This window comes from Anomaloglossus baeobatrachus, chromosome 7, assembly GCF_048569485.1.
Source record: "Anomaloglossus baeobatrachus isolate aAnoBae1 chromosome 7, aAnoBae1.hap1, whole genome shotgun sequence".
Taxonomy (NCBI): domain Eukaryota; kingdom Metazoa; phylum Chordata; class Amphibia; order Anura; family Aromobatidae; genus Anomaloglossus; species Anomaloglossus baeobatrachus.
This window is the reverse complement of record NC_134359.1, coordinates 91,735,506-91,758,210: the sequence shown is the minus strand read 5'-3', so window position 1 is coordinate 91,758,210 and position 22,705 is coordinate 91,735,506. Positions and strand designations below refer to the sequence as shown.

The window sequence follows — 22,705 nt, the reverse complement described above, 5'->3', positions numbered from 1 at the left end:
TACTCTGGTGGGTGTGGTGCAGAGTGTTCCTAGGATTTTGATTAGCTGGTCTTTGGCAACACCATTTGGTTACGGACCCGTAACCAAGGAGGAGATGGATATTGCACAGAAGGTCAGATTGCACAATACCCTGTAATGACCTGATAGGCCATGGCGTCACATTTGCAACAACCAAAAAACGTGACTTTGGTGTTTGGAATTTTTTCTGGCATTTCTTTTTTTTTTTTTTTTTTTAAAACAATAGATTTTTATTGATTTTCAAGATATTCACAAACAAAAGAAAACATAGACATTCAAGAAAATATATAAAATCCCTTAGATGTTGGGTGTTTTCATAAATCTTTGATATGACTATATGTTAAGAATTAATAATGAAAGCAGTCCAGTCAATCACATTAACCAGAACTAATACTATCAACAGCACCCATCATCTATCTTTAGGGTGAAAAGGTAGTCAAGGTTATAACAATCATATATAGATTCCTATAAATTTTTCAACCTCATCCCCTCAATTCGGGGATCTCTCTACCATGAATGAAAAGGAAAAGAACGTGTGAGGGGGGAAGAAAAATTAAGCTGTAAAGAAAGGAAGGAAAAACAGAGAAAGATGTTTAGAGCATTGCACTTTATTTCAACATCTGGCGGTAAAGAGGAGAGGACCGGAACGCCTCCCAGTGAAACCACGTCCGGGCAACTGTGTCTCTTTCTTGTTGTGAGTAAGCCACCAGGGACTCCATACGGTGCACTAGGTCCACCTCTGCAAACCACTCCCCCAAAGACGGGAGATCCATGGATCTCCAGTGTCTGGGGATTACAGTTTTCGCAGCCTGTAGTAGGTGTCTGAGCAGGGATTTTTTAAATCTGGAAGCGGATATGGGGAACATATAGAGCAAGATTGCTTCTGGGGTCTGTGGTATTGAGATCCCTGTTACTTCCAACACCGTCCTGAGGACTCCGTTCCAAAAGGCGCTCAGTGTCGGGCAGGACCACCATATGTGAGTCATCGATCCCAATTCTGCACCGCAGCGCCAGCACGTATCCGGAACCCCTGGAAACCATTTATTTATTGTGACTGGGACCCTGTACCATCTTGATATTATCTTGTAGCTTGTTTCTTGCGACTTAGATGCTATGATTGATTTGTGTGAAAGCGAAAAACATTTGCTCCATTGGGATTTTGTGAAAGTTTTGTTTAGTTCTGACTCCCAGGCCTTACAGTATGAGGGGAGGGAGAGCAGATCTTTTTCCGAGAGAAATTTGTACACCACCGAAGTCGCATGCGGTATAATAGTTTTAGCGAGGCACAGCGTTTCAAACGTTGAAGGGGGGCGTGTCAAAGCTGGTTTCTCAGGGATTGATATAAAAAAGTGCTGGAGTTGGGTGTATTCATATTCATGACGTGGAGTGGTGGGGGTTTCTCCCAGGATCGCACTGAGTGGCAATAGTACACCGCTAGGGGCCACCTGGTGAAAACGTAGAGGGCGGGACTTGGAGCTACTTAAAAATGCCGGGGCTGCACATCCCGGTTTGAACTTAGGATTACCCGATATGGGAAACAATGGGCCAATCCCATCTACCAGCCCTTTTTTCACAGAAGGAGCGCTTAAGGTCTTTAACGTGTTAGTTGTTGTGTAGGATATTTCCAGATTCTTTGGAACTATGGACGGGCGTAACCAAGGCAGGCTTCCAGCCGGGATCGGACATATGTCAGTTGCCAGGCGCACCCATAACTTCGTCTTATAGCTATGTATTAAGTCCAGTATTCGAGCATGTGCTGCCGCGAAATAATAACGACGGCAGTCTGGTAAGCCCGTTCCTCCAGCCTCCTTAGGACGCGTTAGAGTCTCCCATCGTAGTCTCGGGTGTTTTGACGCGCATACAAAGTTCTTAAATTGTCGCCTGATTCCCTCCCAAAATGACCGTTGGGATGTGAGTTGGAATTGTGTGTAATAGGTATAACAGCCTGGGGAGGATTGTCATTTTTAATATATTAATGCGCCCGAACCAGGAGAAACTCACCCGCTCCCAGGTGGTTAAGTTATTTTCTAATTTGGAGAGAAATGGCTGAAAGTTCAACGCAAACAATCTGGTGCTATCCGAGGGTAGACGGATGCCCAAATAGGTAATGACATTGCCCGGGGGCCACCTAAATGGGTAGTGCGACTTCAGATCGTGCACCATCTCATCAGTGAGAGTTACATTGAGAGCCTCGGATTTGTCCATATTGATCTTAAAGTTGGACCACCTACCGAATCTCTCCAACAGATCCAGTAAATTAGGGAGTGAAGTCACCGGATTTGTTATATAAATTAGTACATCATCTGCGAACGCTGAGCATTTATATTCTTTGCCAGCTAATTTAATTCCGCGAATCTCAGTGTGGTTACGAATGGCCGCCGGGAGGTGTTCCATGATAAGTATGTAGAGAAGAGGGGATAGTGGGCATCCCTGTCGGGTACCGTTGTGGATGGTGAAGGGGTTTGATAATGAGCCATTAATTTTTAGGTTAGCGAATGGGTGGTTATATAGAGAAAGAATTTTAGCAAGGAAGGAGGGACCGAAGCCAATATGTGCAAGGGTTTGCACGAGAGAGGACCAAGAAATTCTATCGATTGCCTTCTCGGCGTCAAGGGAAAGGACCATCATCGGTATTTTGTGGGTTTTAGCGTGATGTATAATATCTATGGTTTTTAGGGTGTTGTCCCGCACCTCTCTCACTGGGACAAAGCCCACTTGGTCAGGGTGGATCAGCGAGGGGAATAGTGGGCTCAATCTATTTGCTATTAATTTTGCAAAAATTTGTAGGTCCGTGTTCAGGAGGGAAATTGGGCGGTAGCTTTTGCAAACATTTGGGTCTTTTCCCGGTTTAGGGATCACGGTGACAAACGCAGCCGTCGATTGGGCAGGGAAGGGACAGGACTCGGAGATGGAATTGAATGCGACCAGCATCACAGGGGATAGAAGGTCTACCAGTGTTTTGTAGAATTTCCCTGTGAACCCATCTGGTCCTGGGCTTTTGTTATTTGGTAGGTTCTTTATTACATTTAACAATTCAGTGTGGTCAAATGGGTTGTCTAGTTCGGCTATGATTTCTGGTCTAGGGGCGTTGAAAGGGGACGTGATTGGGAGTGGCTGGCTCACTGGTCTGGGGAGATTATATAAGCTTGCGTAGTATGAGTGGAACGTGTCGGAGATCTCTGCCGTTGTGTGGACCAAGGAGTCGTTGACCCCCTTGATACAGGGGATAAAATTCTGGGTGCACTGAGAGCGAAGGGCTCTCGCAAGCATCCTCCCCGGTTTGTTACCAAATTCATAGAATCTGCTGCGCCCAATTTGGAGATACCGCTTATAAGATTCGTCTAGCAAATGTTTTACGTCTTGTCTTGCTTTGAGGAGATGTCTTAGTGTTTCTGTTGAGAGTGCATTTTTATGGGCTAATTCCAATTTGGTAACTGTTTGTAGGGCAGAACCAAGGGCTTGGGCTTTGGCCTTCTTCAAACGGGAGCCATGTTTAATAAGGACCCCTCTCAAAACACATTTAAGTGCTTCCCATTTGAGAATTGGGGCAGTCGTGTCAGCAATGTGGTCTGAGAGAAAGTGTCCTATGGATTCCCGTACATCCGCCACACACACCGGGTCTTCCAGCAAGCTCTCATTCAACCGCCATGGGCGCACCGTTTTAGAAATGGAAGGGATCGTTAAAGAGCAGTAAACTGGAGCGTGGTCGGACCACAGTATGTTACCGATTGCCGTAGAGGACACCCAGGGGAGAGCTGAGTGTTGGAACATGATATAATCAATCCTACTATAGGAATCGTGCGGTGTTGAGTAAAAGGTATAGTCTCTGACCTCGGGATGTTGTAGTCTCCACACGTCACATAACTGTAACCTGAGGAGAGCTTTTTTAACATATTTGATAGCTTTGTATGATAAGTGAGACTTTTTCTTTGAGTTGTCCAAAACCGGGTTTAAAGTAAGGTTGAGGTCAGTGCATAAAATTACCGACCCCTGCACCAAGGGGGAGGACTCGTCTATCAGATTTGAGATGTAGTTGGCTTGGTCCTGGTTAGGGGCGTATACATTTAATAGGGTTAATATCTGACCCTCGACCTTTAGGGAAAGAAAAATATATCTCGCCTCTTTATCTATTGTACAGCTAAGAATTTGGTGGGGGAGGGATTTATGTATAGCCACTGCAACCCCCTTAGATTTGTTGCTAGGATTGTTGGCAAAATGCCAACTGGTATATTGTTTATGTTTGATGATAGGAGTGTGGTTTTCTTTAAAGTGTGTTTCTTGGAAGCAGATTATCTGTACCTTATGTCGATGGAAATGGTGCAGGACCTGCGCCCGTTTCTCCGGAGTGTTCAGACCCTTAGCGTTGAAGGAGGCGATTCTTAATTCCGTCATTCAGGGTAAACGATAGTGCAATACCGGTGAGTGGGAAGCTTCATGCAATGCCGTGAAATAAGTAAAGATAGAAAGATTAGAATGTAGAAAGGGGATAGAGAAATAGAGATTCAGCAAACTTAAAGGCTCAGAGGTATAGCTTCTGTGCAACAAACAACCTAGGAGAGGTACTAATGTGAAACAGGAGCTTGTGCAACCTTGGTAGGCCGGACAGAGGCTCCCACCCTATGTGGGGCGACGTCTGGTCCAGCAAGTGGCAAGGTGGCACAGAAGCCTGCGTAACACTTTAACTGGTTTAACCATATAACTTGAAGTTGAAGCGACCGGTGGTAGGGCCGCGGGTGTGTGTGTATGCTCTATTCCAACAAAATCCCCATACTCAGATTTTACCGGTAGTAACATTTCTTTACTAGGAAACATATTTATAATACAATCAACCGAACTATCTGCGCACATGAGTATAGTGGAGTCCCTGGATTTTCACTCCTTCCGGGTACGCAGCAAGAAGAAAGGAAAAACAACAACAAAGAAATGGCGGCAACTTTCCCTAACTTTCCCTACAATCACGTACCAGTCTATCCCGGAAGAAGATGCCCGCTCCCACGTCGCAGGCCTGGAGTCTCACGATGATGGGTCCCAGTGCAGCGCTGAAGGGATGCAGCTCCTCGGTCTTTTCCTTTGATCTTCCCCCGCTAGTAACGGATTCTAATCAGTCTTTTAGTCCCGGGGCACGCCGAGCAGAAGAAGGGAGGTCACAGCCCCTGCACTTACACTCTGGTTGCGATGCTCTGCAGTCCGGTTAGATCCTTGGTGAAAACAAAGTCCTGCAGACCGGGAATGGCAGAAACCACTTCCACAGGGTGATTTCTCCAAGTCTCCTGTGGCAAAAGAGCCCTCTGTTCAGGGAGACCACACGCAGCTCTCCTCTGGCTGAGCTCTGGAGCTGAACAACCTTCCCGCACTTTTTTTTCTTCCTGGTTTTCACACACAAGCTGCAGTAGGGGATTTCCCAGCTTTGTGTTTGTGATTGTACAGTCTGACACTGCCCCCTTGTGGGCAATTGCTGAAACAGTATTCAAATCCATTTCTACATTAATGATGCAGTCTGAATTGTTGATCCCATTACAAAGTAACTGAGTATCCATCGGCTATTGGATAAGGTAATAAGTCTCTGGGCGTGAGGCAAATTTTAGTTATAAACTAATAGTGTTTAACTATTCTTTCAAGAGCATCTCTGCAACATATGAAAGTCACGGAGTCCCGGGTTCTTGTTGGGATGCTGGAGTGTCCAAATGGGAAACAATTCCCTCGATAGTTACCGTTTTACAGACAAGTTAACTGGATTCGGTCGCTAGGGTGTAATGCGACGGCTCGCAGTCGGTCCTCTTTTGTCATCTCCCTTCAGTCTTTCTCTGGAGGGAGGGCCTACAAGGGGATGATCTCGGGATTTTGGGGGTCTCCCAGTTAAAACCGTGCCATTTTCAATTAGCGTCACCCACTCAGGCAAATTAATGTTCGGTAGTCCCAATCCGGACAGGAAACCTCGTATGTCTCCCGGGGTTCTTATTGTGAAGGTTTTTAGGCCCCTCCGAACCGATAAAGAAAAGGGGAACCCCCATCTAAAGGGGATCTCCCTTTCCTGTAGAACGCTCGTCAGGGGTTTGAGGGCCGCTCTTTGGGCCAGTGTAAATCGTGATAAATCTGGCATGATTCGGATGGGGTGACCTTGGTGGGAGATGGTTTGTTTCTTGCGTGCCACCTGCAGAATTGATTCCTTAAGTTGGTAGAAGTGAATCCGGCAGATTATGTCTCTTGGTTGGGGGTTATTTGGGTCTGGGGGCCGTAGTGCTCTATGGGCCCTATCAAGTTCAATGAAAGTGTCCGGTGGGCGTCTTAGCAATCCATTAAAGATGGTAGTCAGTGTTGATGGAATATCTGTAGTGGTAATGGATTCAGGGAGGCCTCTAATTCTCAAATTATTTCTCCTATTTCTGTTTTCAAGATCATCCAATGAAGATTGAAGAGTTTGTATTAGGGAGGAGTGGCGTTTAACGGTATCCGTCAGTGTTTGTATGGTTTTCGTTGTGGAGTCACGAGCTTCAGATAGGGAGCCCACTTTTGATGAAAGATCTGTTAACTCCGAACGGAACTGGGAGAATTCTTGCTTGCATTCAGAGACAATCTTAGTTGTTAGGTTAGTTATGTCCTGTTTGGTGGGAATTGATTCTAGTAGTCTACGTATATCTGCCAGAGTGGTTGATCTGTCTTCCTCTATAGGAGTGTGCATAAACAGTTGCTTATTCTCAGGTAGTTGGTGGTCAGGTCTGGTGGTGGCCGTGATTCTGTCTGACAATTCCATGGGGGTGCCTATGCATTCTGGTGTCCTTCTATCTCCCAGTGCCTCTTTTCGAGGTGAAGGTGCTTTCAGCTCGGCCTCTAATGTACCACCATCTCTGGGGGAGGCCGAGAGCCAGGAAGAGCCAGGTGACCATTTGGCTGAGGACCCAGAGGAATGCGTGACGGGGGGGTCAGAGCACAGCCCCTGTGTAGTGTGCTCCATTGTGGGTCTCACAGGCGATCCCATTACTGCGCCTGGCAACTTATGAGGTGTTATGGTTATCTCTGCAGGTGAGTGCAGGACAGCATGGGAACGCCGCCTCCCATCAGCTCCTTCTTTTCCCTGTGGCTCCATCTCATGTATGTCGGGTTTCTCCGCTTCCCTGCGGTTTTATCGGCGTTTGTGGGCCTGCTGGGGGGGTGTGTGCAGCGTCGCCGTCTCCCACATCGTGGATGGGGGAAGCGCCGCCATTCCCCTCCCCCCCGCTTCTCATCTCATCGAGGGCCGACGCAGCCCGTCCGCTCCCCCCTCCGTCACCAGCGCAACTGCGGTCTCCCTGGAGGGCTCCCTCTCCGATTCCGCCGGCCGTTACCTTCTTTGGGAACGCAGGTGCGTTCCCATTTACGTCGCCATCTGCGTCGCCGCATGGGGAGTCGCCATCTTGCCATGCTGCTGTTCCTCCATCCTCTGGTCTCACGGGCGGCTGCCGACTGGTCTCTACATCAGATGGGGTCGGTGGATTCAGCACTGTTTGGCCCGGTATGTTAGGTAGGCAGCCGACTCCAGGAGACGCATGCTCCACTGTGTGGATGTCCTGAGTCTGATCTCCCGGTGTCGCCTGCTGGAAATCCCGGGACTCCCGGCGGGGAGGATTTGAGCGGGTGAGCAGCTGTGCAATGTTCCCTTTAGTAGCAGGGGGCTGAGAGGATGCTCTAGCCTTAGTTTTCTTGTTTGTTTTGCCCATGGTTCTTGTGGATGCCGATGGATTAGTTTATGTGCTGTAGGAGCTCCAGAATGTGCCTCCTCACACTTCCATAGTTAGCCACGCCCTCTTTTCTGGCATTTCTAAACGCAACAATACTATATATGTGTATATTGTTTTATTTTTTTAACCCTTTAGTTTTCAATAGGGCGACTGGGGGGAATTTGAACTTTTAGGTTTTTTTTAAAACTTATTTTTTACTTTTTTTATTTTACTAGTCCCCCTAGGAGACTATAAGGATCAGCAGTCTGATCCCTTGTTCATATCTGCTGATCAGAGCTGCACAGCTCTGATCAGCAGAAATGCTGCTCTCCTGTTACAGCCGGCGATCTGTCGAGTGTAACAGGAAATATGTCATGATAGCGACAGGAGTCATCACATAACCATGTGCTACCATGGCAACCATTGACTCCCTGTGATCACGTCACGGGGCCTCTGATGGCGGTGGGGAGAGGCGATTTCCCCGCCGTGGCCATTTACATTGCGCTGTCACATTTTGACAGTACGATCTAAGCGGTTAACAGGCACGGGTATAGTTCTGGTATGTTCATACGCCATGCAGATACTATATAATCAGGATTTATGTTCACAAACACAAGTATTTTCCCTAAATATGCAGTAATTGTAGGGAATTTGTATAATCTTCCCAGGTATGCCAACCCACAATGCCAAACTTAGGCAAGAAATAATCACCACCGTATGAAGTGCTTCTATTAATGACCTCAACAGCCAGGCTTGGAGAATAAATATGCTAAGACTGTCAAGGACAGGAGAAATAAGAGTGGGATCTTTTCCCCAGGTAAGTTTAATGTTTTTCTTTTTTTTTTTTTAATCTGTCTATGTACATAATCCATTATACAGTTTATATACAGCAGAGGTGGATGTAGGTATTCCAGCACCAGGGGCTAGTATTTAGTTTGGTATTCCCCATCAAGCGGTTTGAGTAGTCATCATGTGACTCATATGTGATTTGATTACTTACAATCACGTGCTGGTGACTTAATGCTCAGTGAAAAACTGAGGGAAGCAGGAAGGAAAGGTAGTTTTCATGTGACCGTAAGTATTCAAATCGCGTATGAGTAGAGGGGCCATGTAATGACTGCTGGAATCAGCAAGAAGAACTGAATCCTGACTGTGAGTATATTACATGCTGTTAGGACTGGATATGCTATAGTGCTTAATTTTATAATTAAAGGGCTTGTCCAAGTTTTTGATGAAAGTCTGTAGTCACAATAGGTGATTGCAAACTTCTGAATTCTCACAGCATGGATGGTCATATGAGAGCAAGTATGCGATTTTCATAATTCTTGCAACATTCCAAATAGAAGTGACCAGCCTCTAGGATCACTTGCATTGAATGCAGCCACGCATGTCTACTTGGCATGTAACCACATATATGCAAATTGCATACTTGACTTTTCGTGACCTTCCACTCTAACTGACTGCACCAGAGAATCCTTACAGCATGCATCACAAACTTTCATCACAAACTTGGACCACCCCTTTAATGCTCCTAACATGAATATAAAAGTGTAATAACCCTTAACTTGTCAGACTGCCCACCACTTTATAAACATAGCCATGTATAATGTAATCTTACAAGTTAGAAATTGTTATGTGTTCAGGATTAGAACCAATAACAGCACAAGAATACATCACCAGTACCACCATCAGCACAGAAATACACCACTAGAACCCCCATCATTACAAAAACACAGCATCACAACCTTTATCAGTACAGAAATACATCACAAGAACCACAGTCAATACAGAAATACATCATCAGAATTACCAATAGTACATGAATAAATTAACAGAACCACAATCAGTACAAAAATACAAAACCAGAACCACCAACAGTACATGAATATATCACCAGGACCACCATTAGTACATGAATAATTAACCAGAACCACCATCACTACATAAATACATACGATGGATGGCAAATGCATTAAATGAAAATTAAACAGGACAACAAAGTATAAAATTGGTTGTCATAAAAAACATATAGATGCTAAAGTTTAATGTCATATATGGCTATAGTGTCAATAGTTAAGAACAACTATATAGTTTGCCACATGGTTCTGTTGAACATAATGGCCAAGTCCTTATAAACTCTATAATAAACTCTATAATGGAGTTCAGCTATGGAATACGCTGCACGGACCAAGCAGAGATTGGGACTATTGCAAAACTGAAAAGGTAAAGTAGAGCAGAAATGGTCTAGTATCTGGTGTAGCCACTCAACAAGACTGTGATTATCTGAAAGTACAGTACACACTGTATCCCTCATTGTACATAACGTGTTGGGACACAGCTGCTAAGAAGTCAGATGTTACGGGAACCTTACAGTAATCAGTGCTATATTGAAGGACTGCCTTTAGTACAAAAAAAATACATGTCCCTTGGGGCCTCTTTTAAAGCTCCCTAGATGACTACTTTGTCCCTGTGATCAGGGCCGGACTTGGACTGAAATTCAGCCCTGGAACTCAAACCAAAGCAGCCCACATGTGGTGGCGCACTGGCGGTATAATACCGGCGGCGGCCAGCAGCATTGAAAATTGGCGGCGGGGGCCGCTCACCGGACCCCGCCGCTATAGTGGCGGCCGGCGGGTGGCGGCAGCCACAAAATAATTTTAAACAGCAGGCAGTGCGGGCAGGGCCGGCTCCAGGTTTTTGTGGGCCCCGGGCGGAAGAGTCCCAGTGGGCCCCATCCACACGCAGACACACACATACGTACACATACATATACATATTTAAAGACAAACTCACAAAAATACATATAGAACTGACACATCTATACAGTCATATACACTGACATACATAGATACACATCATACATGCATACAGATACACACAGCTCTGCTGCATACATACACACATAGCTCTGCTGCATACATACACACATAGCTCTGCTGCATACATACACACATAGCTCTGCTGCATACATACACACATAGCTCTGCTGCATACATACACACATAGCTCTGCTGCATACATACACACACAGCTCTGCTGCATACATACACACATAGCTCTGCTGCATACATACACACATAGCTCTGCTGCATACATACACACATAGCTCTGCTGCATACATACACACATAGCTCTGCTACATACATACACACATAGCTCTGCTGCATACATACACACATAGCTCTGCTGCATACATACACACATAGCTCTGCTGCATACATACACACATAGCTCTGCTGCATACATACACACACAGCTCTGCTGCATACATACACACATAGCTCTGCTGCATACATACACACATAGCTCTGCTGCATACATACACACATAGCTCTGCTGCATACATACACAGATAGCTCTGCTGCATACATACACACATAGCTCTGCTGCATACATACACACATAGCTCTGTTGCATACATACACACATAGCTCTGCTGCATACATACACACATAGCTCTGCTGCATACATACACACATAGCTCTGCTGCATACATACACACATAGCTCTGCTGCATACATACACACATAGCTCTGCTGCATACATACACACATAGCTCTGCTGCATACATACACACATAGCTCTGCTACATACATACACACATAGCTCTGCTACATACATACACACATAGCTCTGCTACATACATACACACATAGCTCTGCTACATACATACACACATAGCTCTGCTACATACATACACACATAGCTCTGCTACATACATAGCTCTGCTACATACATAGCTCTGCTACATACATACACACATAGCTCTGCTACATACATAAATCTGCTACATACATACACATAGTTCTGCTACATACATACACACATAGCTCTGCTACATACATGCATAGCTCTGCTACATACATACACACAGCTCTGCTACATACATAGCTCTGCTACATACATACATAAATCTGCTACATACATACACATAGCTCTGCTACATACATACACACATAGCTCTGCTACATACACGCATAGCTCTGCTACATACATGCACACATAGCTCTGTTACATACATAGCTCTGCTACATACATGCACACATAGCTGTTACATACATAGCTCTACTACATACATGCACACATAGCTGTTACATACATAGCTCTGCTACATACATACACATAGCTCTGCTACATACATACACACATAGCTCTGCTACATACAGACGCACATGTGGCTCTGAGGAGCCCACACACGCGGCTCTGGGGGGCCCACACACAGCTCCAGGGGCCAGCACATACAACACCGGGGGGGAGGGGGGGGGGACGGGGAGGGCACATACCGCTCAGGTCACGGTGGAGAGGGGGCCCACACAGCGCCGGAGAGAAGAGCTGTGCTGGGGGTCGCTGGCTGGCACTGCAACTCCTTCATCTGTGGGACTGAGCAGGCCGGTCGGTAGCTCCGCCCACAGATGAAGTTCAAACCAGGAAGTCTGCGCGCCTTAAAGGGACGGCGCTGCAGATTCCTGGCGAGGACTGAGGACCCCCGGAACTCGGCCCGGGGGCAGCAGAACTAAGGCGAGGGGGCCCCGGCCAAGGGGCACCAGAACTGACGAGGCCGAGTGGGCCCCCCCGGCTCTCCAGGGCCCCGGCATTTGCCCAGGTATGCCGCGTGCTGACGCCAGCCCTGAGTGCGGGAGAGGCGGGGGCGGCCCCCACCCCTCCACCAGCCAGCCCACCGGGAGAAGTCCCGCCCCTCCTGCCTGTCAGTCCGGGCCTGCCTGTGATCCTCTGGGTTTTGTAGCTTCGGGTATGGTAGTATTGCCGCTAGATCCACCTCTGCCTAACAGGTACTTAGGTGCTGTATGTCTTGGGATTGTACAGTGCTTGGTGTATAATAACTCAGAAACATTACCGCTAAAGTATGATATTGTCTCTACTATTTCTTTATGTAGATTTAAGGTTTTTTTCCCATCTCATACATTGCATATCGCTAGCAATATCATGTGTCCAGCTATGACTTTCCTGCTCCAGCAATATAACCTACACCAAAGATTTATAACTGCGCTTCACAGCTCTTTGTTTTTGCTGTAGGTGACAGACAGAATGGAACTTGAAGATGTGTTTGAAGTAATTTCACAATTCACAGTAAGAGAAACCGCTTGCAACAAGAATACAGCTATCGATCCATCAGAATGTCCATTTAAAGCAGGGCTGAGCATGGTAAGTATGACAAGACGAGATTTGTCACAAATAGCCGGACTGTATGAAGGGAATATTGATGTTTAGCATACAGTATATGTCTGATTTAGCATGTATTGTAGCTGGGCATGTAGGAAATTTTCTAGACAATAACGAAAAGGAACAACCTGACTTATACAAAGCTGTCAGACTCAGTATTTTTTTGTACTTAGTATATTGGACCATGTCATTAAAAAGATAACAAAGGGATATGCAAGTCTTATATTTTAAAGGGGGTTTCTAGCAATTTTATCTTCATTTTAACAAATATATTGGGATATGCTTTGTAACACTAATATACAGTGGGTACGGAAAGTATTCAGACTCCTTTAAATTATTCACTCTGTTTCATTGCAGCTTTTTGGTAAATTCAAAAAATTTCTTTTTTTTCTCATTAATGTACACTCTGCACCCGATCATCTCTAATTAATATACATTCTCTACCCCATCTTGACAGAAAAAAACCAGAAATGTAGACATTTTTGCAAATTTATTAAACAAGAAAAATTGAAATATCACATGGTCATAAGTATTCAGACCCTTTGCTCAGACACTCATATTTAAGTCACATACTGTCCATTTCCTTGTGATCCTTCTTGAGGCCATGTGCGCACTAAAAATTGACCTTTTTTTTAGGGAAAATCCGGACCCTCTGAAAGAATCCCGAACCTGCGGTAAAAAAACGCACCAAAACCGCAATGAAATTCGCATGCAGTTTTGTGGTGCCCCAGCAGAGGATCGAATCACTCGTATCCAGGATGGTGTCAGTTCATGGCTCGAGGGTCTCTGGACCTGGGGGCTTAGGGGCCACACTCTAAAGTAAAAGGGGATATTTACAGGGGATAAAAGTAAAAGGGGATAAAGTAAAAGGGGATATTTACTTCGTGACGCCACCCGTGGGAATTGGGAGTACCGCCGCTGCCATTGTTGGGAGTACCCGGGGTGATGGATTGGGGCAGCAAGGTGTTATTACCCTCCACGGGTAGGGGAAGGCCCCGGGTCTCTGGATGGTGATGCGAGGACACAGTGCAGGGGGGTCACTCATGTACTCACTCAGCCAATAAGCAGACGCTGACAACCAGCTAAACCAAGTCTCTGGGTGACGTTGCCTCTCTCGGGGAGCTCGTCCGGGTCCTGTCCCCTTCAGTGCTGCCTGGTGTACTGTGACCTGCCTCCTGACACAAAGTTGAGATTTTACTGAAGTGGCCCGATAGTTTGGAACTTAACCGGGCCGCGCTCCCCACTGTGACTAAGTGTGGGAGTCTGCTCTCAGGGCTTACGCTTTGGATCTTGTGGGCTGCGTCTGTGGAAGGCCCTATCCCCCTCGTTGCACTATTGCCCCGATTCTGGAGCTAGTAGGAACAGTCCATAAAGGCGCCGCTCTCTGCAGGTTAATTGCTGGGTTGCCTGAAGCTTCTCCCCGACCTAGGGTCCGTGTACCCGGCCGTGCCTTCGGTCTCAGACCGGAGATAGGACCACGCTGCTGACTGTCCTCTTGACAGGTCCTAGGCAGCTCGTCTCAATCCCCTGCGACTGGGGGTCCGACTCCTCTAGGCCCAGACACCGCCTGCAACCTAGACAGCTACTTTCGGGAGGCACAACTCCCTGCCTCCTCCACCTCCCAACTGCTTCACTTTACCCGTCCTGACCCCTAGGTGGGCGACCCTATTCCGCTCAAGCCGCCCACTGGTGTGTCTGGTGGGTGTGATGCAGGGTGTTCATAGGATTTGACTTGCTGTTGGAGGCAGCACCGCAAGATGGGGACCCAGAACCATGAGGGATTTGAATACTGCACTAAGGTAACAGAGTGTGCAGTACCCTGTGACGACCTGATAGTCCAGGGGCGTCACAGTTTTGCCACGGTTTGGTGTGGTTTTGGTGCGGATTTGCTGCGGTTTTCCGCAGGTTGGTCCCTGCGGATTTTTACTATTATCTATGGCAAAAACTGCAGGTACTTGCAGAAAAGAAGTGACCTGCACATTAATTTTGCAGCGGAAATTTCGCAGGTAAATCCACAAGTGTGCGCACAGCATTTTTTTATACCCATGGATTTTGCTAGGGAATGACTGCAGAAATGTTAGGGGTACTTTGCACACTACGACATCGCAGGTGCGATGTCGGGGGTGTCAAATTAAAAGTGACGCACATCCGGCATCGCAGGAAACATCGTAGTGTGTAAAGCCTAGATGATACGATTAACGAGCGCAAAAGCGTCGTAATCGTATCATCAGTGTAGCGTCGGAGCAGTGTGTGCCGTGCAGCGCAGTGCCGGTGATCGGGGATCGGTAAGCATATGAGAGAGGGCTGCTCAATTCATTTACTCAGGAGTTTAGCGATCACCAGTGAGTCCTTCACGGGTGACCGCTAATCAGGACGCGACTTAGACAGAGCCGCAGCATGACAATGAAGTCGGGTGAAGTTAACCCGAGTTCATTCTGATTGTGCGGCTCTTTCTGTGTCTGCTGTCATCTGCCATTCAGCTCTGCTACATGGTTGTCTGTATCTGCTGTTAGCGGCCATGTAGCAGAGCTGAATGGCAGATGACATAGTAAAAACGCATCCCTACACATTACACATGCTTGGCAAGTCAATAAATAAAAAAAAGGGTGCCCAATGCATATGACTCGCCCACCCTAGGGCTATGGGACACCCGGTGCCAGGCCGGACTAGTCCGGGGGTCGTCAGTGGTGGCGGGGCCCGACTCCGTGGCCCTGGTGGGTGTCAGTTAAATATGGCTGGTGAATAAAGTTTATGGTTGTCGTGACGCCACCTGTGGTTTGCGGCTATTAAGCCGCCACTGCTGTATGGGGCCTCCGGGGCTGATGGAATGGCAGCTTGGATGGTCCTGCTCCCCACAGGTGGAGCGGTACCCCGGGGCAACAGTTGGTGCTCGTGAGAGTCTATGGTGTGATGTTGTGTGAATAATACGGTGCAGGGCCGACAGGCAGTGAAAGAAACAGGCACAAACAGTAGTCTCTTTACTTTCTCCTCTTTTACTTGGCAACAGTTTAGTCCAGGGAGACCGTCACAGGTGGTAAAGATGATCTGGCCGGCCTGGAAGTGCCTGGGGGTGATATCCTTGGCCAGTTGAGTATGAGGCCTACTCCCTGATCTTTCTTTTCTTCTACAGGACCCTGCACTCTGAATTTAGCAATGGCCCTCTTGCTGCTGGGACCGGTAGTTCGTCCCTGTTTCTGTATGGTAGGCTGCGCAGGCCCTCTCGGGTGCTTCTCTGCTGAAGTCCACACCGGGCCCTTGGAATATGGCTGTACCTTCGGATTGCTGATGGGCCAGGGGGCTTGCAGCTCTCCTGCCCTCCGGATTCGGCCACCAGGGAAGGATTTTATACCCTGGCAACCAAAGACTCCGATGTCTGAGTCTCTTCTGTGCCTCTCTGCAAATCTTGCTTCACTGGGCCAAGCTATTCCAGCTCCAGGCCCCAGTTCCACAAGACAGCACACTCTGCGTCTGCTTTCTCTGCTTTCTCTCTACAGACTGAACCTAACTCCTCCCTCAGGTCAGACTTAAGGAATGCTCCCTGGAACTCCAGGTTCAGAGCTCCCCCTGCTGGCCTGAGGGAGAAACTACGATGGATGTTGAACTTACTGGCCAAAGATTCCCCCAATTACCTCCAGGCTCAGCATTAACCCTTTGGGGGGGGCAATGCTGTTGTGGCTACCAGGTCCTGGGGCGCCACACTCCCCCTTAGTTAAACTCAGTTCTCCCGGACTGAAGAAAACAAAAAACATAACATGTCAGAACATTTCATCCCATTATGGGAGGCACATTACTTAAACGTTACAACTTAAACAATACTATAAGAGTCCAGTGTGGCTCCCTGCCGGGTGTCCATTACACTGCTCCGTGGGGGACCCGCCGCGATAAAACCCCCAACGTAGGCTCTGGGCGTGCGTCAGAGCATTGATGACCCCACTCTATGCACGCCGGACGGGTTTTTCTTCAGGGGTGCTGAGCACACTGGTGCTAACTATGTACAGCTAGAGTGTTGGCCACCCATAGTCCAGTGGCCCAATTGTCCATTTACTTAATCACCTAAGACAAAAAGCATTTTATACAAGACATTTTAAATAACTATATACATTCTAATAGGTACTTTTTCTTTTTACTCTCTATACCTTGGAGGGGGTCGTCCCCGAGTGCTACGTTGGGACCTGCGTAGCTCTGGGGTTTGTCCCTGACTATTTGGAGCGTCTGCTACCTCAGCACTACGGGTAGGCCTAACCCTGATAGGTATGTGTGATGATTGCCTACGTGGTCTGAGAGTCGCCAAGGGTACGACAGGTTCACCACTGACAGGGGGTTGATTCTCCTGTTCCACTGCTGGCGTGTCATCTTGTGTTGGGGCGGACAGTTCCATAGGTGGATCTGGAACCTCTTCTGTCTCTGGCTCGACCAACTGCGGGAACGTCAAGACTGGTACCACTATGGCATTATTTATTCGGGTCCAAGTTTTGGGGAATTTTCCAAGGATTGTTTGTATCATCTCTTCCTCTTTTTCTTGAATTTGGGGACATTCTTGTACTTCTTCCACTTCTTTTTGGATTTTGCACCGCTCAGGGCACGCTTTCAGGCGGTCTCTAGAAACTGTTTGATAGGTCTTGCCTTCATCTTTGCTTATGAGGCATACCTTACTATTGTCAAAGTTGGAGGAAATAATGGTGTAGGGTTCATTCTCCCACTGATCATCTAATTTATGCGCCCTCCGCTTTTTCTTGAGGACCTGTTCTCCAGGTGCTAAGGGAGTTGCTGGGGCTGTTTGATTGTAGTTCTGCTCTTGTCTCGTTCTTGCTTGGGACAGGCTCTTTTCTACGCATTCCTGGACTTTGCGGTACTGCTGTTGTCGCTCTGTATCCCAATCTTCTATCTCTTGAACCGCTTCAGGTGACACAGTTCCCATCTCAAAGTCTACAGGTAACTTGCCAGGTCTTGCTCGCATCAAGTAAGCAGGGCTGCAGTTGGTCGAGTTTACTGGGATATGGTTATACAGGTCTACCAGATCTGGTAACTTCTCTGGACATTGGTTTCTTTCTTCCAGAGGTAGAGTCTTGAGCATATCAATAACCACATGGTTCATCTTCTCGCACAATCCATTGGTTTGGGGGTGGTACGGTGTTGTTCTGATTTTCTTACAGCCGTACATGTTACAGAACTCTTGGAACACTTCTGCCTCGAATGCAGGACCTTGATCAGTCAGTACCCTTTCCGGATAACCGTGAGGTCGACAAAAGTATGCCTGAAATGCTCTAGCTGCTGTTCTGGCTGTCTGGTCTTTCACAGGCACTACTACCAGGAAACGAGAGTAATGGTCCACAATGGTGAGGGCGTACACATAGCCTGACCGGCTTGGTGTTAACTTCACGTGGTCCAGGGCCACCAACTCCAGGGGCTGCTTCGTGACAATTGGCTGTAGGGAAGACCTCTGGCTGGCATCATCCTTCCGCCTCAGGTTACACGGACCACAGTCTCGGCACCACTTCTCGACTGTCTTTCTCATGTGCACCCAGTAGAACCGATCGCGGAGTAAGGTCTCCAACTTCTTCCACCCGAAGTGTCCTGCTTTATCATGGTAAGCTGCTAGGACAATTGGAGCATCCCTCTGTGGGACCACTATCTGCCAGACGAGTTCATTCATTCGTCATGATATATCTCTTGCAGAGCTTGCCTTGGTAGGTGAACAGTCGTCCCCTCTCCTTCCACAGCTGCTGGGCTTCCTGTGGAGCGTCTGGACCGAGATGGGTCTCAGCTTGTGCTAGCTTTTCTTTGACCAATCGCACGGCCGGGTCACCGTTCTGTGTGTCTTCCCAATTATGGTGGAGTAATGGGTTGACCGAGACCTCGTACTGGCTCGAGCGCTTCTCTCCTACAGCATGCTCACACTGGGAAACACCTTGGTGATGGAAAGCCGGTAACTCTATCTCTTCGAGTTCATCCAGGTCTTCTCCAGACTCGGGTAATTGAGGCATTCTGGACAGCGCATCAGCATTGTTATTCTTCTTGCCAGCCCGGTACTTGATGGTAAAGTCAAAGTTAGACAGCCGGGCCATCCATCGCTGCTCCAACGCACCTAGCTTGGCTGTTGCCAGATGTGTCAACGGGTTGTTGTCCGTGAAGATAGTGAACTTGGCCGACGCCAGATAGTGCTTGAAGCGTTCAGTCACTGCCCAAACAATAGCGAGGAACTGCAGCTTGAAGGAACTGTAGTTTTCTGGATTCCTTTCTGTGGGACGAAGCTTCCTACTGGCGTAAGCTATCACCTTCTCTCTGCCTCCCTGCACCTGGGACAGAACTGCTCCCAGTCCCACGTTGCTGGCGTCTGTGTACAGTACAAATGGCTGGCTGTAGTCAGGGTAGGCCAGAATTTCTTCTCCCGTGAGAGCCCCTTTCAGCCGGACAAAAGATGTTTCTATTTCGCTGTTCCATTCAAATGGAGGGCTTTGCTTCTTAGCCTTCTTTGGCTGGCCCACCAGGGGATCTTGAAGAGGCGCTGCTATCTTGGTGAAACCATCAATGAACCTTCGGTAGTAGCCCACCAGCCCAAGGAACTGCCGCACCTCCTTTACCATGGTGGGTCTTGGCCAGTCCTTTATTACGTTGACTTTCTCCGGATCAGGTGCCACACCTTCTGCGCTGACCACATGACCCAGGTACTGTACCTTTGGCTTCAAGAGGTGACATTTGGACGGCTTTATCTTCAGGCCATACTCCGACAAGGACTCAAACACTTCTGCTAAGTGCCTCAGGTGGTCTTCGTAGGTCTTGGAGTAGACTATGACGTCATCCAGGTACAATAGCATGGTTTCAAAGTTGTGATGGCCCAAGCAACACTCCATCAATCTCTGAAATGTCCCTGGGGCGTTGCAGAGCCCGAACGGCATACAATTGAACTCGCAGAGACCCATTGGTGTTGTGAATGCAGTCTTCTCCTTGTCCGCCTCTGCCACGGGAACCTGCCAATACCCACTGGTGAGATCCAGGGTGGAGAAATAATTAGCTGATTTTAAGGCTGTTAGTGACTATATAGTGTCTATTCTGGGTAGTGGATAAGCATCTTTATGTGTAATGCGGTTAATTTGTCTGTAATCTACGCACATTCTCATTGTACCATCTTTTTCTTTACGAGCACTAGTGGAGCTGCCCAGGGGCTACAACTATCTCTGATAACCCCAGCCTCCTTCATTTCCCGTAACATTTCTTTGGCATGCTGATACTGTGCTGGGGGCACAGGGCGGTATCTCTCTTTAATGGGATGATGGTCACCCGTGGCGATTTGATGTTTAACCCCTTTTACCTGCCCAAAATCTAGGGGGTGTTTGCTGCAGACCCGCTCGTACTCCTGTACCACCCGGTAAACCCCATGCTTTTGGTGTGAGGGGGTGGAGTCGGTGCCCACATGTAATTTTTGGCACCAGTCTTTCAGCTGTCCCTTGGAGCCATTGTCTTTCGCCTGGTCGGACGGGATCAAGGGTTCCACTGCTTTGATGGTATTGTTACTGACAGTGTACAGTTTTGCTACAGTGGCATACTGGGGCAATTTGGCTTCCTCCTCCCCACAATTCAGGACGCGGACGGGCACTCTTCCCTTGCGGACGTCTGCTACCCCTCTGGCTATCAGGACACCAGGCCTACTTTCTGAATAGACAGGTTCCACCAGGGCCTGGTAATCTTGACCCTTGAGGCCTATTGCTGCCCGACACCATATCAACATTTCACTTTTTGGGGGGATTGCAATGGGGAGAGGGTCACTTACCCTTACACTGCCAATTTCTCCTCCGGCCAGCTCTACCTGCTGCCTCCTCATCAGGGCTCTGATGTCCCTCTGTAGGGCACGCTGCTGCCCGGAGCTGGCACCTTCAGACGCCTGCTGCAACAAAATTAGCACTTCGGCAAGACAATTTTCCATCACATTTGTACCAATGGTTAGCAGTGGGTTAGATTCTTTGCGATCAATATCTACAATTATCATCCCCTGACATGGCAATTCTACCCGCCCCACTTTAATGGTTACTTCCTTATGCCCAATTTAAGGCAAGGGCTGACCATTACTGGCCACAATTGTTAAATCATCATCTGGGCCATGGTCAATGTCTGAATCAGCCCAATATCTTTTGTACAATTTATAAGGGATGGTTGTTACCTGGGACCCCGTATCCAGGAGGGCATTCAAAGGGATCCCATCCAGCACAATAGGAAGGACCGGTCATCCTCCCACATACTTGCTGCGGCTGGGGGTTGAGCCGGGCTTCCTTACACCTGGGGGTTGGCTCCTGGCCCCAGGCTCGGCCCATTTAAAGGACAGTGTCTTGCAATGTGGCCCGCCTGGCTGCAGCGGCGGCAGATTGGTTGTCCAGTTGAATCATACCGGTCTGCGTCTTTTCCTCGGGTTGGCGGAATCCACCTCTGTCGCATCCATGGGACGTCATCTGGGCTGGAGGCCAACTCGATTCTTGCAGGCGATGGGGTCACTTGTAGAGACTGCACGGTCTTGGCAAGGGCAGCTACAGTTTTGGTCAGCTCCTGGACCTGCTGTCTGAACTCTGCAGCGGGATCCTTATCCAGGGTCTGCGCCTCAGCCCCTGCGGCGGCTCGTGTCGCAGGCACCACCCCTGGGTACATGATAGCAAGAGGCCGGAGGGGTACTGTGTCATTCGGTGTAGATTCTCTCAGTACCCGGATGGCCTAGTCCTTAAACTTTGCAAAGTCCAGAACAGGGTTCTGCAGGACCATGATACGCAGCTGTGTCCTGTGAGGATCTGACAGGAGCCCCTCTATGAACTGCTCAGTTAGGAGTTTGTCTTCTTCACGTACACTCTCTGGGTCCACCTGTTTAATTGCTCTCAGTACCTCCTGCAGGTTTAAGGCATAGTCCCGTATGCTGTCTGTGGCCCGTTGTTTGCAGCCGAAGAATCTCATTTTTATTTCTGCTGCGGTGCGGGTGTCAAAAGTACTCTTTGACTTGGCCAGTATCTGGGTTGCTGTCCCTTTATCTGTATCAGGCCAGGACTTCACTTCACGCTGGGCCGCGCCGGCTAGCTGTCCCATTAGTATGCCCACCTTCTAGCTCTCAGTCAGAGGATACACTCTAAACAAGCTGTGCAGCCTTTCTCTGAAGTCGCTCAGGGTATGTGACTCCCCGGAGTACTGCGGCAGCCATTCTGCTCCCGGGATGTACGGCATTGTGATTGGCCTTACCGGCGCTACAGCGGGGGCTGGGGCGACAGCGACTGGGATTGCTTCGGCTGGTGCTGCAGCGTCTCGGGCTATGGCAGCCACCTGCTCTCCCTCTGAGTCGGACATCTTCCTCCCCCTTAGTGAACCTTACCAGGCTCCGTTCACTTTTCAAATTCCCTTCTGGGTCGCGCGGGGTTAACGGCGCTCTGCTCTGATGGCGCGCTCCCTTCGCGCTCTTTTTCAGGCACGCCCCCCTTCTTCCTGCGCTCAGCGAGGCTAATGGCGGCGGCAGTTTTCAAACAGTAACACAGTCTTTTAAGCACAGTTTCTGCAGGCGCACAGTACCCGGTGGGACCGGGCACGAAATCCTGTTCGTGATGCCAAATTTGACTCGCCCACCCTAGGGCTATGGGACACCCGGTGCCGGGCCGGACTAGTCCGGGGGTCGTCAGTGGTGGCGGGGCCCGACTCCGTGTCCCTGGTGGGTGTCAGTTAAATATGGCTGGTGAATAAAGTTTATGGTTGTCGTGACGCCACCTGTGGTTTGCGGCTATTAAGCCGCCACTGCTGTATGGGGCCTCCAGGGCTGATGGAATGGCAGCTTGGATGGTCCTGCTCCCCAC

The 22,705-nt window shown here is 48.4% G+C and overlaps 1 protein-coding gene across 1 annotated transcript in view; it reads left to right on the top strand.

Annotated features, from left to right (window-relative positions):
- The first annotated feature begins 7,022 nt into the window (after positions 1-7,022).
- The window catches only part of SPP2 (secreted phosphoprotein 2), a 33,246-nt gene continuing 17,563 nt past the window's right edge, over positions 7,023-22,705 (top strand). The window contains 3 exon segments of the mRNA XM_075319696.1: positions 7,023-7,038; positions 8,381-8,529; positions 12,747-12,875. Coding sequence (XP_075175811.1) covers positions 7,023-7,038; positions 8,381-8,529; positions 12,747-12,875 — 294 coding nt within the window.